At 49.5% G+C, this 18,759-nt stretch overlaps 1 protein-coding gene across 1 annotated transcript in view; it reads left to right on the top strand.

Annotated features, from left to right (window-relative positions):
- The window catches only part of HCRTR1 (hypocretin receptor 1), a 185,673-nt gene that overhangs the window by 27,936 nt on the left and 138,978 nt on the right, over nt 1-18,759 (top strand). The window contains exons 2-3 of the mRNA XM_069625247.1: nt 14,750-15,070; nt 16,339-16,517. Coding sequence (XP_069481348.1) covers nt 14,833-15,070; nt 16,339-16,517 — 417 coding nt within the window. The 5' untranslated portion in view covers nt 14,750-14,832. The remainder of the gene's footprint in view (nt 1-14,749; nt 15,071-16,338; nt 16,518-18,759) is intronic.

Genomic DNA, 18,759 nt, shown 5'->3' with positions numbered 1-18,759 from the left:
GTTTTCAAATCTCCTTTCCTCTTTTCTATTTTCTCCTTCTCATTATTAACACGGTTCTCATAATACTGAGCCATGTGCAAAACCTCAGATTGAGATTTTGCCTGCCAAGCGCTCTCAGAGGACATAATTTGTGACTGGATGTCGGGCAACAATCCACGTACAAATGTGTCCACAACCAACCTTTTCCCAGACTCTGTACCCAAATCCTGCCCACTGAAGTCAGAAAATACCTGCTCGAATTTGTTAAAGAATTCGGTGGCGCCTTCAGTTTTCCCTTGAACACAGGCCGTAAGCTTGTCCCAAATAATTATTTTCTCTGGAATTATAGTTTTTAATTTTGCGACAATTCTATCAGGCAAAGTAAGTATTACCTGTGGTGGTTTCTCACCTGCTGGTCTTTCCCCATCAATCCTAATCATATTAGCCCACGTATCTCCCAACCCTGGCACATCGTCTATTGTCCGAACCTGCTTCCATACATCTACGGGTAGGAGTACAGGGAATAACAAGTCAATATCACTTAAGGTGAACACAGAGGACTGCAAGACGGACTCTATCTCTTTGTAAAACCCCGTTGGGTTTTTCCTGATATCGGGAACTGATTGTCTAATAGTGTTCACTTCCTGTCGTGAAAACGGACGTGAACGAATTGTGATACATAATGTGCAGGGATATCCACAGCGGGGGAACCAGTCCCAGCGTTGGCGGGAATCTCAACCTTTGGGACAAAGGTCGGAGGAACCTCTCTCATAGGCAACTGAGATATAGGTACCTCCGGCCGCTTACTAAGCAACAGAGCCAGGTCGAGCGCTAAGGCAGCCGAAGAAGTGTCGGGCGAAAAAGCCCTTTTACAAATCCCCAACAATTCTATGGGGCAACTAACCTTCTTTCTTACACATTCTTCTTGCAGGTACTGTACCATTACCTGAATTACCTTTCTTTGCATTTCTACTGTATACTGACTATACGTGTCATATACTTCATCTGGCGGAATCGATGAATCCGAGATCCATCGAATCGCATCTTTGTTACAAATTCGTACTTCCTCAGGTGCCGATCTACGACACGGAAGGAACCGTTTCTGCACATACATACTGTCGTCTTCATCATCCTCATCTCGTGCTTTCTCAAAGTCCCTCCTATACTCAAACAATCTTTCAACATGACCATGTACTTTCTGCTCTGTGTCCCTCGAAAGTGCCAAAGCATTTAGATCTCTCACCCCTTGTGGAAGATCCGAATTTTTTAATCTACCCCACATCACACATAAATGAGTCCCCAAACCTTTGAAAAAAACATTTTTCTCGGGAAAACTGTTCAAATTAGATAATGTGGAAAAAACATTAACTTGATCACCTTTCTCCATACAGTGCTTAGCCCATGCAAACAATTCCTGTTTCTTATCTGCAGAAACAGTATTACGAGTGATGATCTTTGATCCTGCACTTTGATCAACTTTAGTAAATACGGGACCCCTCGGGAGTGGAGGTGCAGGTACATTTAATAAAGGTGCAACTATCGGCGCAGAAGGAAGGGGCGGTGCGATAGGTGGAGGAACAACAACTAGAGGAATAGGAACAATAGGTTGTACAGGGGGAACAGGAATAACAGCAGGAACAACAGCAGGAATGGGCAGAGAGCCCAAGAAAGGATCATCCGGAGGCGGCGCAGAGGCACCAGGCCTGCGTTCGTTTAACAATTTTTCAATAAATTCTTCGGAAACATGAAAATCTTTAGAGGGGTACATTTTCTGGATTCCAAGTGAAAAAGCCCTATCCATATTTTTAACTGATTATGAATGTTTTTCTTTATCATATAACAACGCTTTTTCGGCATTTGTTTTATGACGGCGTGCATGTTTATCCCTACTTTTAAGCTGCTGTAACGCTTCTTTTTTCCAATTCTGTAAAACATCAAAGGCTGCAGGTCTAGCCTTCTTTTTTAGCAAGACTGATTCTAGGTATTCAATACGGGAGATCTCAAAACTGCCATTGATTGGCCACTGAAATTCGGAGGAATGTCTGGTCTGCCTGTGCCAAATATCATTAAATACTATACTACCAATGCCATACTTACAGTACATAGTACATGCCGGCGACCCCTCCTGTGGTGCCGGGCGGTAAAATTCCAAAGATTGTCGATCGCTGCGGAACAGAGCCCTAAAGCAGCTAGACAATTTCCCAGGCATTTCACAAAAAATTGGTGTTACCTGGTCAATAATTGTGTCTGCAGATACAATACGCCAAATTCAAATTGTCAGGGTTAAATTAAGAGCCGGGTCACGACTGCACCTGACCAAACCTAAGGAAGACCGTACGGTTTATCAAAGAACTTACCTAACGAATTTTACCTTGTGTTTCGTGGTTTCGACAAATCTGCCCGCCTCAAAAATGGACCCTCGTCAAGATGCCGTGTCAGACCACATGACTATCGTCCAAGGATCGGATCGTGCAGCGCTGCCGAGGTATCGCGTCTCGTTCGGTCGGGCCCGCAGAATCACACCGTCCGATCCCGGTTCGATAGTCTGCGTCAACCTTCAATGATCCGGCATCAATCTTGAGGGTCCCTATTCGGGCGCCAACTGTGAAAACAAAAAAATTGATATGAGGCTTGGAAGCCCAAAGGAAACACACCAACACAGGTTACAAAGGTCATACAAGTGCTTTATTTAAAAGCTACAACAGTTACCAAAAGTCAATTGACAAACGGATAGCTATTCGGCTCTCATAGTAACGTAACGAACTTCAACGAGGTTTCGATGCATTAGTAGAGAGACCATACATTGGAATACTTGGGCTTTTATATCCTTTATCCAGCCCTTGGCCAACCCCCTCGCGGGTTAACCATTCTTGGGACCAGGCCTAGGGTTCCTTGCCAGGTCAATCCTATAATGTATGCCTTCTGATCAGTTACGCTGATACAGTTGTTCATTTACACATAGGTCAGTGATAGGACAAGGTCGTAGTTCGCGACCCCGACAAGTGGCCTGCAGGCATATTAATTATTCGTGTGTGCGGAGGTCACAACGGCCAGAATCTCACTCAGAATGTTATTTGGCCTCCATTTTGATGTTCAGGGTGACTTCCACTTTACAAGAGAACCTAAAATGGCGGCTAAATCCAAGATGGCGACTTACATAACTTTTCGTTAAGGTCAAGACCTTGCCGCTGAGTCTATTTACATGATATTTTAGACAACTTGGCGTAGGCCAATACACATTCAAATACTGCGATAGGAGGCATAATATCATTTCAATTCCAACAGAGGAACTCTGACGATGAATCGAAAATGATGCAGACCTTTGCACTTGTGGAAGATGAATTGTCTATATCCCCTCAATGGCTTCTCTTGAAAGAAAATAGAATTGTCATTCCCCTGTCTCTGCATGATCAAGTGATAGAACTCGCACATGTGGGTCGCAGGGGCATAGTGTCCACGAAAAGACAATTCCAGACCAAGGTGTGGTTCTACAAAATGGACGTAAAATGCAGGATGTCCTTGAGAAGTGTGTCATTTGTAGATCGGTAGCACCCTGCACATTCCCAGAACCCTTGAGGGCGACATCGTTGAAGGCCTAGTTAAAGGCCCTGTCCCGAGCCTGTCGGAGCCGGGAGGACCGTCAGACCATCCTAGACACTTTGACTTTATTGTATTCTTTTCCCCAACCTCCACTCTAAGTACTGATTGTTACCCACTAGCTGCGAATCACCTACTACATCGGGCGAACATTGCTGGCTGACTCCTCTGATCGCATGTGTCACACCGCGCTCGATACTCCGATTGGTAAGAGAGTTCTCTTCTCATAGTAACGCTCTGATTCCTTCCAATAGTCTGCCCGCCCTTCGACCCCTCATTTCCCCTAGCCACCCTCCTACCTAGGCGTACTCCCATCCTGAACAAGCATACCACTGACCACCTCACCCCACGCCACTTATCTCCCGCAAACGGTATCCTACTAGCATTTACATAGTGCTGTCCGAGCGCTAAGGCCCCTGTTCACACCCATGCTGCACACTCTTCAACTCCTGCACCCCACTGCTCAAAACCAGCATCTGGTACTAAGCTTACCACCCCCAGCCGTATGGGTGCCGCGTACCACTGTTGTGAGCACCCGATACAATTATAAGTGTTCCATGCACCTTGCTCCATACAGCCACCATTCCAGCTGATCTTCCTGGCCCTTATAGGATTCAACACGCCGCGCCACTCTCGCATGCATATCCCAATTGTCACCTTCAATAGTGCATATACCATGTTGTCTTTATTATGACACTTTTAATGCCCTACTTGGCAAATATCATCTGAACGACCCACTGCCAATGATGTACCTAAAGCATGTTAGACTTGCCTCTGGCTATTTACTCGCACCACCTAGAAAGAACGAATAACGAGGTTACCTAACGTCTCTTATCCTACTACAACACCAGTTAACATTTACCTAGGTTGACATCCACGGTGTGTCTGTACTTGTGCACTCACCCTTCAGCCCAATCTTTCAATGAATTTGGTACCACTATGTGCATTATTGCCAGTCTGCCTGGTGGCTTGTATGGACATCCATTGTGTCCTCCCACTGTTTGTATTTAGTGCCTGCAAACCCTCAAGCTTATAGTCACCCTACACTCATATTTTTGCAGCTAGCAACCCACCTACCAGAGGTTTTCATGGCTAACTTATGGACCATCACTCTCACCATGACAACTCTGCTACCCCTCTCCAATACCATTGCTCCTACAAAATTCCTCCCGTCATCTGTTCATTGCCAACTTCCCAGGCCTAACATTGTTGTCTCAGAGAGTAACAACAACCCCCTTACTCCTATTGAGTGGATTGCACGATATGCCACAAAGCCCACTCCAAACATACCCTGCAATACTGCGATTAGAAACATCAGACTTGGTTCTCCAACCAACCTTAAGAACACCTTATGTGATAAGATTACTCTGACTGATTCCACGACAGCCTACACTGACCTCCTCAAGACAAACACTAATGTGACCTCACAGAAAATCACGCCTTCCCACGCAGTACCGCCTCCGTTGAAGGAAGCCTCCCACATTAAAGGAGCTCTCATGAACGCCAGGCCTCTTATCGCCCATGCCTTAAATATAGCGGACTTCATCTCTTCTAACAAACTAGACTTCTTAGCAGTCACAGAAACATGGCTTCACCCAGCAGCAGGACCTTCCCTCATGCTGGCATTACCTGAAAATTACACAATCCTTAGAGCGGATAGGATAACCAGCAGACGTGGTGGAGTCACACTCATTGCCAAAAACCAACTTGGCATCAGAGAATTTGCTAGCCAACCAATCACCTTGGGAGAACTCCTCTCCGCTAAACTCTCTTTATCGGCCACGCGCCCATTACTCATCCACCTCATTTATAGACCTCCTGGCCCCCTGTCTTCCTTCGATGAAGACATCACACACCTTCTCTCCCACAACACCAAACCCAACTCCCAAATTATGTTATTAGCTGAGCTAAAATTAGACCTTCTCGACATCCAGGATTCTAAAGCCACAGCTGTAAAAAACTCTCTCACTGAATTAGGCTTCTTACAACGCATCTCTGACCCAACGCATAGCAAGGGCAGAACCCTGGACTGGGTCGCCAATCTAAACTGTAACATAACAATTCTCTCAAATTCGCCCTGCGCCTGGTCTGACCACCATGAGACAGCCTTCGAGCTTCAGGACCCCAGCCGCCCACTCCCTAGCAGGCAACAAGCACCCCCCTGCATCAACCAGAAATAACCGCCTAATCACTCTGAAGAATATACTCCCTCTAATCCAACCTATTATTAACCCCCACAAGATTCCATGTAAGGATCTGGCTATACTAGTGGATATATGCAATCAGAACCTACTCCATGCTCTAGACCATATAGCTCCTCTCAAATTAAAACAATCCAAACCCCCAGCACACCTAAATAAATGGTTCTCTCCAGACCTGAAAGCTTTACGGAAGTCCAAAAGATGCTCAGAACTTAAGTGGGAGAAAAAAAACACGATCCAGAATAAAGCAATATTCATCACTGCCTCAAACATCTACAAAGCAGCTATTTTGAAAACTAAAAGCATCACCTTTAACAACAGAATTCTAAATGCCAAGTCCAGCACCAAAGAGCTCTTCACCATCCTCAAAGAATTGGAGTCACCCATCCCAACACCAGATTTGTGCAACAAAGATGCCCTCGAGTGTACCAACATTCAAAAGGTCCTCCTAGATAAAATCTCTCTACTACAAACAAAAATAGAAGCTAAAAAACTCTGCCTCACATCCAGCGCCAATTCAAGTGACCCTTCTCCCTCGAAACACTGCAACCTATTTGAATTCTCCCCAGTCACTACGAAAGAAGTAGAAGCCATTATTGCCAGCCTCAAACCATCTGAATGCCAAGGAGACATCTGCCCTGCTAGTTTCATAAAAGAGGGGGCCAAGAAATGTGCTCCTTTCATCACATCTTTCATTAATACATCCTTTCTGTACCAAAAAATCTAAAAGATGCTTGGGTCATGCCCCTCATCAAAAAACCCAACCTCGACCCCAGCATTCCAACCAACTACAGACCCATAACACTGTCCTGTTTCTCTTACAAATATTGGATAAAGCAGCCTATATCCAAATACAGAATCATCTCTAAGCCAACAACCTTTTGGGCCTCCGGCAATCTGGCGTCAGACCCAGACACGGCACTGAGACAGCCCTCCTGGATTTAAAAATACAGATGGATGAAGCTAAAGATAACGGAAATCCTGCCTTACGCCTCTTACTCGACTTATCGGCAGCCTTCGACTCAGTTGATCATAGCATCCTAACCACCCATCTAACCTCTGAAGGTTCCTTCTCCCCTAAAGCCGCTGCCTGGATCCAAGTGTTTCTCTCAGACAGAACTATGAGGGTCTTATCTCCATCAGTGGTGGCAGAACACTCGCCTATTACTTGTGGAGTTACGCAAGGCTCCGGCGTCCCCCCAACTTTGTATAACATGTTTACAAAGCTGCTGTTTGATCACTTAGATGACTTGGGCGTCCCATACACAAACTACGCGGATGATACACAAATACTCATCATGCTCTCAGGATCATATGACAAAGACTCTGCATTCCTCAACCAAGTCTACCTCAGAATCCAAGCTTGGATGGCCATGCACGGTCTTTGTCTCAATGTTGACAAGACCGAGCTACTGATCATCGGCTCTAAGCATCGCCTCAACAAGTTAGATCCACAATACATCTCATTCAATATTGATGGGAACAATATAAAAGTGTCGAGGTATGCTTAAATGCTTCGGGTCTCATCTGGATTGCACTCTCTTCCTTTCAAGACAAGTAAACGCAACAGCCTCAGCTACTGCTTACACCACCAAACTATACACACATGCAGAGCCTTCCTGTCCACCCTCAGCTGTGTCACTCTGGCTAGAGCACTCATACTCTCCAAACTGGACTATTGCAACATTCTATATCTAGGCACCAGCAAACGAAACCGAAACAAGCTACAAGTGTTGCAAAACAATGTCATCAGAGTGACTCTAAATATACCCCGCTCAAATCGTATATCACAAGCGAGACGTAATATTATAACTATACAAGACAGGATTTCATTCAGAACCTTAATGATCACCCATAAATGTCTGTCAGAGTCAGCTCCCAAATACCTGGCTGATAATTCCAGACCTACCAGAGCCAACTACCTACACTGTCTCATCATTTCCAAGTACAAGCTAAAGAAAGCAGGTGGCTCCAGCTTCCCAGTACTGGCAGCCAAGATGTTGAACTCTCTACCCCCTGCACTCAGAGACGAACCATCCTTTCCGTCCTTCAGAAGGAAGGTAAAATCCTGGCTCTTCTACCTGCTCATTTAATTAACGAGCAAGTCCTCACGCACCTCATAGAACCCACGCTTAGATTTGTAACACTAAGCGCTCGCCTTTTAGTAGGATTTTCCTTCTTCTATACCCACACCTGCTTAACTCTCTGCATATAATTGTTTGCTTTGGTCAAGTCGTGCGACCCTGACATGGAACATGAGGCTAATGCCTATATGTGTACATTCGTATATGCACCTTATACTGTTGTTTAATGTATGAACACACTGCGTGTGCCTGTAATACTTTTGCCATATGTAACAATGTTGTACATTTAAGAAAAAAGCGCCTAGATACCTCTGGGTTAAGTGCGCTATATAAGAAAATAAACTAAACTGAGCTGCAGCCCTTTTTAGACTCACCTCTTGGCCGCCTGTACTTTAGAAACAATCCATCTTATGTTCAGTGGCATGCAGGCTTAGACTGGCCTATAGGGCGCTAGGGCAGTGCCAGAAGTGCCAGACCATGATTCTAGTATGGGCCAGTTTATTTGGCCCGAATGGGCCATTTCTTTCTCCAGAGATGGACATTTTCATAAGTTACTAAACTATTCTTTTAATGTTAACCAATGTTCCTAAGCAAGTCTGACTTCAAATGCACTATTTGCAACATATTTTTACCAATGTAAAATAATGTGTGATTCTTGTCCATTTCTTCATTGGTGCCTGGACCGATTTATGTCCCAGATCTGGTCACATGACACCACCCTGGTCACATGACAATTCTGATTGGACATCTACGCACATTTTGACTAAAATGAGGGATGGCTTTCTCCTGATTGGCAGTATGCACTGTAAAGTTGACACATAGCTGTAGTGTTCCACTTTAACACGACAATCACCCTTCAGTGGTGTATGCCTCCTTCCGCCAACCCCACCAGGGACGTTGATTTAGAGGCACAGCCACCCTCAACACTGGGACATTGAGGCAGTCCTCGCCTCTTCTTCATAGCTCCTCCCTCCCACCTTAATTAAATTGAGCGGGAGAAACCGTTGTGCTACAGCAGTGGGGGGAATCAGGGAAGCACGGCAGCCGTCCTCCGGCCTCTGTTCAGGGCATACCCTAGGACTTGCGGGGCCTTGGGTGAAAAGTATGTGTGGGCCCCCCTCCAATGTTCACATGAAGTGACGTCACAGGAAAGGACACAAAATGCATACACGATGTAAAAATGTAAATATGTTAATATCAAATAATGCCATTGAATGCCCAAAACAGAATGTACACATGATTGTTCAGGCATTCTGACGTTTCTGTGAATGGAGATCTAATGATATCGTTGTACAGTGGCCTGACCTGCAGGAGTGACTGTTGACAAGGGACTGCCTGTGACTGCAGGGGCATGAATGGAGGGAGGGTGGGCGGATGTGAGCACCAGGGAATATGGCTTCCTGGCCATGCATTGTTTCTTCTTGAATGGAAGGGAGATGTGAGCGGGGGACTCTGACACACTCGGAGATGTGACAGCAGGGAGCTCAGACACACTCAGAGATGTGACATCAGGGGGCTCTGAGACACTCGAAGATGTGACAGCAGGGAGCTCAGACACACTCAGAGATGTGACATCAGGGGGCTCTGAGACACTCAGAGGTGTGACAGTGGGGGCTCAGACACACTCAGAGATGTGACATCAGGGGGCTCTGAGACACTCAGAGGTGTGACAGTGGGGGCTCAGACACACTCAGAGGTGTGACATCAGGGGGCTCTGAGACACTCAGAGGTGTGACAGTGGGGGCTCTGACACACTCAGAGATGTGACAGCAGGGAGCTCAGACACACTCAGAGATGTGACATCAGGGGGCTCTGAGACACTCAAGGTGTGACAGTGGGGGCTCTGACACACTCGGAGATGTGACAGCAGGGAGCTCAGACACACTCAGAGATGTGACATCAGGGGGCTCTGAGACACTCAGAGGTGTGACAGTGGGGGCTCAGACACACTCAGAGGTGTGACATCAGGGGGCTCTGAGACACTCAGAGGTGTGACAGTGGGGGCTCTGACACACTCAGAGATGTGACAGCAGGGAGCTCAGACACACTCAGAGATGTGACATCAGGCGGCTCTGAGACACTCAAGGTGTGACAGTGGGGGCTCTGACACACTCGGAGATGTGACAGCAGGGAGCTCAGACACACTCAGAGATGTGACATCAGGGGGCTCTGAGACACTCAGAGGTGTGACAGTGGGGGCTCAGACACACTCAGAGGTGTGACATCAGGGGGCTCTGAGACACTCAGAGGTGTGACAGTGGGGGCTCTGACACACTCAGAGATGTGACAGCAGGGAGCTCAGACACACTCAGAGATGTGACATCAGGGGGCTCTGAGACACTCAAGGTGTGACAGTGGGGGCTCTGACACACTCGGAGATGTGACAGCAGGGAGCACAGACACACTCAGAGATGTGACATCAGGGGGCTCTGAGACACTCAGAGGTGTGACAGTGGGAGCTCAGACACACTCAGAGATGTGACATCAGGGGGCTCTGAGACACTCAGAGGTGTGACAGTGGGGCCTCTGACACACTCAGAGATGTGACATCAGGGGGCTCTGAGACACTCAAGGTGTGACAGTGGGGGCTCTGACACACTCAGAGATGTGACAGCAGGGAGCTCAGACACACTCAGAGGTGTGACATCAGGGGGCTCTGAGACACTCAGAGGTGTGACAGCGGGGGGGCTCTGAGACACTCAGAGATGTGACAGCGGGGGGCTCTGAGACACTCAGAGATGTGACAGCAGGAGGCTCTGATGCACTCAGAGATGTGACAGCGGGGGGCTCTGTGACACTCAGAGATGTGACAGCGGGGGTTCTGAGACACTCAGAGATGTGACAGCGGGAGCTCTGAGACACTCAGAGATGTGACAGCTGGGGGCTCTGATGCACTCAGAGATGTGACAGCGGGAGGCTCTGATGCACTCAGAGATGTGACAGCAGGGGCTCTGAGACAGTCAGAGAGGTGACAGCGGGGGGCTCTGAACCACTCAGAGATGTGACAGCACGGGGTCTCTGAGACACTCAGATGTGACAGCACAAGGCTCTGAGACACACAGAGATGTGACAGTGGGGGGCACTGAGACACTCAGAGATGTGACAGCAGGAGGCTCTGAGACAATGAGAGATGTGACAGCAGGGCTCTGAGACACTCTGAGATGTGACAGCTGGGGGCTCTGAGACACTCTGAGATGTGACAGCCGGGGGCTCTGAGACACTCAGAGATGTGACAGCGAGTGTTCTGAGACACTCAGAGATGTGACAGCGGGGGGCTCTGAGACACTCTGAGATGTGACAGCAGGAAGCTCTGAGACACTCTGAGATGTGACAGCAGAAAGCTATGAGACACTCAGAGATGTGACAGTGGGGGGCTCTGGGACACTCAGAGATGTGACAGCAGGAGGCTCTGAGACACTCAGAGATGTGACAGCGGGGGAGGCTCTGAGACACTAAGAGATGTGACAGCAGGGGGCTCTGAGACACTCAGAGATGTGACAGCAGGCGGCTGTGCCGCTTTTGGAGATTTCACAACACGGAGCCCGTGATTCTTTCAACTGTGAAACTGCGCCCTTTTGTTATCGTCCAGAGACTGCCGAAAGGTGCTAATTAATGCGATTGCAGAATGCGCATTCATTCTGCTTGTACTCGATGAGTCAGATGACTGCGGGGCCCCCCTATTCTGCGGGGCCCTGTGCCTCCACACAGAAGGCCCATACCTCAGGCCGGCTCTGCCTCTGTGGCCACACATCCAATCCAGTACGCAAACACACACAGAGAGCAGCTGTACACAAATAAATTGACTCGTTGACAAGAAAATACTTAGGCTGCAACCAGCCAATTATGACTAAACCCTAGAGTCACTTTATGAGTACACATGCTTCAGCTGCAGCCAAGATGGCAGGCAACTAAAACTGCACGTGGTTGCTTGTGGTCGAGCTGGAGTACACCCCCTTACTTCCTGGGCTCGTCATCCTTCTCCCCCCTGTCCCATATCTACTTCCGGTTCTGTTTGTTATGTTGGCTTGGCTTTCTCACTGGGTTCATTACATGACAAATCAAGAGGTTACCAACCTATCTTGGTTCTGTTTGGCTCACAGGGCAAACCCTGGTTGGTGGCACAGTAAAATTTACCAGATACCGGACACTAACTTGTTTCACCTCCTGGTTCCGGTGCTCCTCGTGCATACCCTGTGTAGAGAAGTTCCTCAATGCTCATACCAGAAAAAATACAACCCACTAGGGAAAAATGCCCAGCACACCTCTTGCAAGGAAAACAAAGTTTTATTTCCACAAATATAGGAATGCACCAGCAAAGGACACGGCTGTCATGGAACATTCTGCCAAAATCAGTGCAAACAACACTTTACGATAGGATACAGCGTCATTAGTGACGTGAATTCCATAATGTGCAAACCCACGTGGCTGGTCGGTCGAGATCCTATACTTAGGCTACCTGCTCCATGAGGGATGCCAGGCCATTGGTCCCAGCCCTGTCTGTCCACCGTCTTCCCCGTGGGCTCCTCCTTGCGCGTCATCAGGTATAAAGTGGTAACTAATTAATAATTATGTGTCGAAAAAACAATACTGGCCCTATCTATGAACTGATGTGCACCTAGTGCTGCAGACACGAGCTAACAGAATACTTCGAGGCCTTCACTTCTAACAAACTACAGCTCGATTCCAGACTTGTTGGCGCCCAACCAAAGTTCCCCACACTTGTTTTAGCTTTGTTGTTCCCACTCCACCCTCCCCCCCCCGGCATCTCGCTGCACAAAGCACGCAAGCTATGATGAAGGCATCTGATTCCTGTTTTCAGATCTTTTCTCATCGATTGCGGGTCTAACAGATTGATGGTTGTTGATCTGGGACTTCCTGAACCTTGGAATGCTGGGGTTCTCGGGACGGGGGTCTCTGGGTGCTGTTATTTAGTTCTGGAACAGGAAGGAGCAGAGGCGTGTGCCCTCCTTCTCGTGGGATAGCTTTTCACAGTGAGCTCTCACCCCCCTTGTAGCCTTGCAGGGTGCATTCCTTGTGGGATGCAAGAGGTTGGCAACATAAGACAATGAAGGGTCTGTGAATCTCTGCAGCTCTGGCCTTCCTCACCGGTGCCCAAACTACATCCGACTCCCGCCTGCATACACGTTATTTCTGTGTGTGTGTTTGGGCCTGCGGAACTGGCTTAAGTGCACAACTAGGCCTTGATTCCAATATGGGTGCTACTATCTAAATTGGCATCTGATTCCCCATGCATACTGGGGCAGAAACATGCCCCTCCCCCTTCCCACGCGATGGCCTCCAGCGACGCCCACTCCCTCTCTAACCTCCCGTAGGCCCTACTGTACATGCACAGGCCTCTGTTTCATCCGAAAGCTCTAAGGGGTCTGGAACTATCGGTTCCTCTTCCCAACACCTGGTAGGCAGCTAACTCAGAGCCTACCGACCCCGCCCCTCTCTGCTTGCAATAGGTGAATGAAGACGCCAGTGACTTCTCGCTCCATCTCAGGGAGGGGAGTGGGAAAAGACTTCCCATTGCGCAATACTACCAAACGCACCTTGACGGTGTGTGGTGCCCCTATATACTGTGGTGTGGCTCAGAACTGAGGCCCTCTTCTAGACACTGCAGGGGGTGAGGGGGAGGGGTGTTCTAGCACCCAGCTGTCTGGTGCCCCTTCTCCGTCTCCCCCACAAGTCAACACGAGCCTAGAGGCCAGGGGCATTGCGTGGGGAGTCAGGGGTGCACCACAGCCAGCTGTCCCACTGCCCTCAGTGCCCACAGGCACCCAATAGTTTTTGCACACAAAGTAACTGGACACAAACGATGGGAGGCAAGAAAGACACTACACAGTTTGCTTGGAATTCAAATAGGCCATAACCAGCCAATTAATATGTAGCACTACACGTTCATTACTGCGGCATCACCAGGTGGTTTACTGCTACCGCCCTAGCCATTAACCCCCTCTGGCTGGGTAGCACCCCCACCAACTACTCAGAAAACCCTCTCTTACACTCCCACACACACTAGGAGCCGTTAACAATAAATGCCACCGTTTAGATGCACGCGGCTCAAAAGCAGCTCTTGCTCCATGAATCCCACCACAAGGGAGGGATCTGATTGGTGCACAGGGAGGGCCCAGGTAGAAGTAGTGTTGGGAATCACTGGTGTCAGTACCGCAAAGCTGCATGGGTGTGGTAGGCAGTAGTGGAGCCGCTTCCCCCCACGTGAATCCCCCTGGAGCCCGTGTGACCCCCAGCCTCCCACTGGCACCCTGTTATCCACCCCCCACCCCCTGCCCCCAGCACCAAAAGCTGCCTCTGCCACTGGTGGTAGGAGGGATGAAGTCATTCAGGGCCCGATGCATGGAATTATTTGCACGGGCCAAAGTGACTTTGCACCGCTGAAAAGTGACCTTGCACTGCCGACAGAAACCCTGATTCATGGAACTGTGCAAAGTCACTTTGAACCGTGCGAAGAATTCCATGAATCGGGCTCTCCGCAAACCAGTGAACAATCGAAAATCCGGCATATAAAACTTTTACCTCAATATTACACAACAGCAATGGGCATTTTAATATGAAAAGTATAACAATACTGATTAGAGGATGGAGTAAATATTATCCAGCAATATTTTTAACTGAAAAAGAAGGAGTCACAGGCCTAAATCCGAAGGGTTGGCATGAATGCTTAGTTTGGGCAGCGACCCCTGCCCCCAGAGACCCCGCTGGCGAGGGCCATCCAGGAAACTGGATCTTCATGGCTGCATCTCCAGAGCTCTTCCGGGGCCGCAGCATTCGCTAGTCAGAGTATTTCGTCCAATGCTTGCTGTCTCTTTTGCTCTCACACTCATCATGTCTCCTCTCCTCTCTCTACTGCTTTATAAACCAGAGAGTTCAGGAGACGGCAGGACTCCGCGGCCTGACTTGCTGGGGTCTCTGCTGGCACCCCCTCCCCCTCTGCGCCAGGGGGGCCCATGCCCTCCGATGCCTGGAAGCAGCCTCCCAGAATGAACAGCACCCCACACTGGCTGCCCATCACTGGGGATGGACCCCGAATGAATGGATCGCAGGAGCCGCTCTCCACCGCAGACTACGACGAGCAGTTCCTGCGGTACCTCTGGAAGGAATACCTGTACCCCAAGCAGTACGAGTGGGCACTCATCGCGGGGTACATCGTGGTGTTCCTGACGGCTGTGATCGGGAACATGCTGGGTAGGTCCAGAGCTCCCCTTCTGCCTCTCCCCAGTCTACTTCTCTTTCCCTCACCATATCTCCCTTTCTCACTCCTCTCCCCATTCTGCCTCCCCACTATGCTTCTCATTACCTCAATAGACACCCCTTTCTCACTCCACTCCCCATTCTGCCTCTCCCCACTCTGTTTACATTTCCCTCACCATGCCTCCCTTTCGCACGCTCACCCCATTCTGCCTCCCCACTCTGCACATCTTTCCCTCACCATACCCCCATTTCTAACTCCCTCACCACACTTCTCTTTCTCGCCTCCTCACCCACTTCTTCCTCCCCTCTCTGTTTCTCACTCCCTCACCACAACTCTCTTTCTCAACCTTCTCCCCATTCTCCATCCCCATTCTGCTTCTCTTTCCCTCGCCATGCCTCCCTTTCTCACCCCTTACTTCATTCTGCCTCCCCACTCTGCTTCTCTTTCCCTCATCATACCTCACTTTCTCACCCCCTGACCCCAGGCTGCCTCACCGCTCTGCTTCTCTTTCCCTCACCATACTCCTCTTTCTCAACCCTCTCCCCATTCTGCCTCTGCCCACTCTGCTTCTCTTTCCCTTACCAGGCCACCTCTTTCCCTCATCATACCTCACTTTCTCACCCCCTGACCCCAGGCTGCCTCACCGCTCTGCTTCTCTTTCCCTCACCATACTCCTCTTTCTCAACCCTCTCCCCATTCTGCCTCTGCCCACTCTGCTTCTGTTTCCCTCACCAGGCCACCTCTTTCCCTCATCATACCTCACTTTCTCACCCCCTGACCCCAGGCTGCCTCACCGCTCTGCTTCTCTTTCCCTCACCATACTCCTCTTTCTCAACCCTCTCCCCATTCTGCCTCTGCCCACTCTGCTTCTCTTTCCCTTACCAGGCCACCTCTTTCCCTCATCATACCTCACTTTCTCACCCCCTGACCCCAGGCTGCCTCACCACTCTGCTTCTCTTTCCCTCACCATTTCGCCCATTCTCACCCCGCTCCCCATTCTTCCTCTCTCCCATCTCTTCACTCCGATGCTCTCCCTCTAGCCCACCCCTCCAGCTCTGCACCCCCACTCCCCTGCCACCACATACACATTTATATATACACATATAACTGTATATGTAATTGGTTAATTCCAACCGACAGTGCACGATCACACATATTAGGTTTCTTCTCCTCCTTTGCAGCTCTTTCTTAGCATTTCCTTCCTCTCTCGTGCTCTTTCTCTCTCTCACCCTCTCTCTTGCACTGTCCTCTCTTGTTGCAGTCTGCTTGGCCGTCTGGAGGAACCGCCACATGCGGACGGTCACCAATTACTTCATTGTGAACCTTTCTCTGGCGGACGTCCTGGTGACGGCCATCTGCCTCCCCGCCAGCCTGATAGTAGACATCACCGAGAGCTGGCTGTTGGGTCCAACCATGTGCAAAGTGATACCTTACCTGCAGGTGAGCACCTTCTGGGAGGAGCAAGGGAAGGGTGGGTGACCAGGGGAGATCGTGAGGCTCTGTAGAATGACCAAGCATGGCAGTGGGAATGCCCAAAGACCCTGATACACCTCAGTACGCTGCGCCCTTAATCTCCTTAGCCACAGGGAGCGGCCCAACATGCTTAAATGGTGCCCTGGCTTAAGTGCTACATATCGGTGTCTGTGAAATAATTAAGTAAGTTCTCAAAAATAGCAAAACGACCTTTTTTTCTCACTCTGCTTCTCTTTCCCTCACCATAGCTCTCTTTTTCACCCCTCAACCCATTCTACCTCCCCACTCTGCTCCTCTTAAACTCACCATACTTCTCTTTCTCACCCCTCACCCCATTCTGCCTCCCCACTCTACTTCTCATTTCCCTCACCATACCCCCTTTTCTCACCCCTCACCCCACTATGCCTCCCTACTCTGTTCCTCACTCCCTCACCATACCTCACTTTCTCACCCATCTCCCCATTCTGCCTCTCTCCTCTCTGCTCCCCATTCCATCACCATACCTTCCTTCTCACCCCCTCCCCATTCTGCATCCCCCCTCTGTTTTTCATTCCCTCATCATACCTCCCTTTCTCATTCCTCTCCCCATTCTGCCTTTTCCCCACTCTGGTTTCTCTTTCCCTCACCATACATCCCTTTATCACCCCTCACCCCATTCTGCATCCCCACTATACTTCTCAGTCCCTCACCACACCTCCATTTCTCACCCCTCTCCCCATTCTGCCTCTCCCCTCTCTGCTCCCCATTCCCTCACCATACCTACCTTTCTCACCCCTCTCCCCATTAAACCTCTCCCCACTCTGCTTCTTATTCCCTCACCATACCTCCCTTTCTCACCCCTCTCCCCATTAAACCTCTCCCCACTCTGCTTCTTATTCCCTCACCATACCTCCCTTTCTCACCACTCTCCCCATTAAACCTCTCCCCACTCTGCTTCTTATTTCCTCACCATACCTCCCTGTCTCACCCCTCTCCCCATTAAACCTCTCCCCACTCTGCTTCTTATTCCCTCACCATACCTCCCATTCTCACCACTCTCCCCATTAAACCTCTCCCCACTCTGCTTCTTATTTCCTCACCATACCTCCCTTTCTCACCCCTCTCCCCATTAAACCTCTCCCCACTCTGCTTCTTATTTCCTCGCCATACCTCCCTGTCTCACCCCTCTCCCCATTAAACCTCTCCCCACTCTGCTTCTTATTCCCTCACCATACCTCCCTTTCTCACCCCTCTCCCCATTAAACCTCTCCCCACTCTGCTTCTTATCCCCTCACCATACCTCCCTGTCTCACCCCTCTCCCCATTAAACCTCTCCCCACTCTGCTTCTTATCCCCTCACCATACCTCCCTGTCTCACCCCTCTCCCCATTAAACCTCTCCCCACTCTGCTTCTTATTTCCTCACCATACCTACCTTTCTCACCCCTCTCCCCATTAAACCTCTCCCCACTCTGCTTCTTATTTCCTCACCATACCTCCCTGTCTCACCCCTCTCCCCATTAAACCTCTACCCACTCTGCTTCTTATTCCCTCACCATACCTCCCTTTCTCACCCCTCTCCCCATTAAACCTCTCCCCACTCTGCTTCTTATTCCCTCACCATACCTCCCTTTCTCACCCCTCTCCCCATTAAACCTCTCCCCACTCTGCTTCTTATTCCCTCACCATACCTACCTTTCTCACCCCTCTCCCCATTAAACCTCTCCCCACTCTGCTTCTTATTCCCTCACCATACCTCCCTTTCTCACCCCTCTCCCCATTAAACCTCTCCCCACTCTGCTTCTTATTTCCTCACCATACCTCCCTTTCTCACCCCTCTCCCCATTAAACCTCTACCCACTCTGCTTATTTCCTCACCATACCTACCTTTCTCACCCCTCTCCCCATTACACCTCTCCCCACTCTGCTGCTTATTTCCTCACCATACCCCCCTTTCTCACCCCTCTCCCCATTAAACCTCTCCCCACTCTGCTTCTTATTCCCTCACCATACCTCCCTTTCTCACCCCTCTCCCCATTAAACCTCTCCCCACTCTGCTTCTTATTCCCTCACCATACCTCCCTTTCTCACCCCTCTCCCCATTAAACCTCTCCCCACTCTGCTTCTTATTCCCTCACCATACCTCCCTTTCTCACCCCTCTCCCCATTAAACCTCTCCCCACTCTGCTTCTTATTCCCTCACCATACCTCCCTTTCTCACCCCTCTCCCC

The sequence above is a fragment of the Ambystoma mexicanum genome, chromosome 11, assembly GCF_040938575.1.
Source record: "Ambystoma mexicanum isolate Mex_15411 chromosome 11, UKY_AmexF1_1, whole genome shotgun sequence".
In the NCBI taxonomy this organism is placed as follows: domain Eukaryota; kingdom Metazoa; phylum Chordata; class Amphibia; order Caudata; family Ambystomatidae; genus Ambystoma; species Ambystoma mexicanum.
The sequence above is the reverse complement of the archived record's forward strand: the minus strand, read 5'-3'. Positions and strand labels throughout refer to the sequence as shown.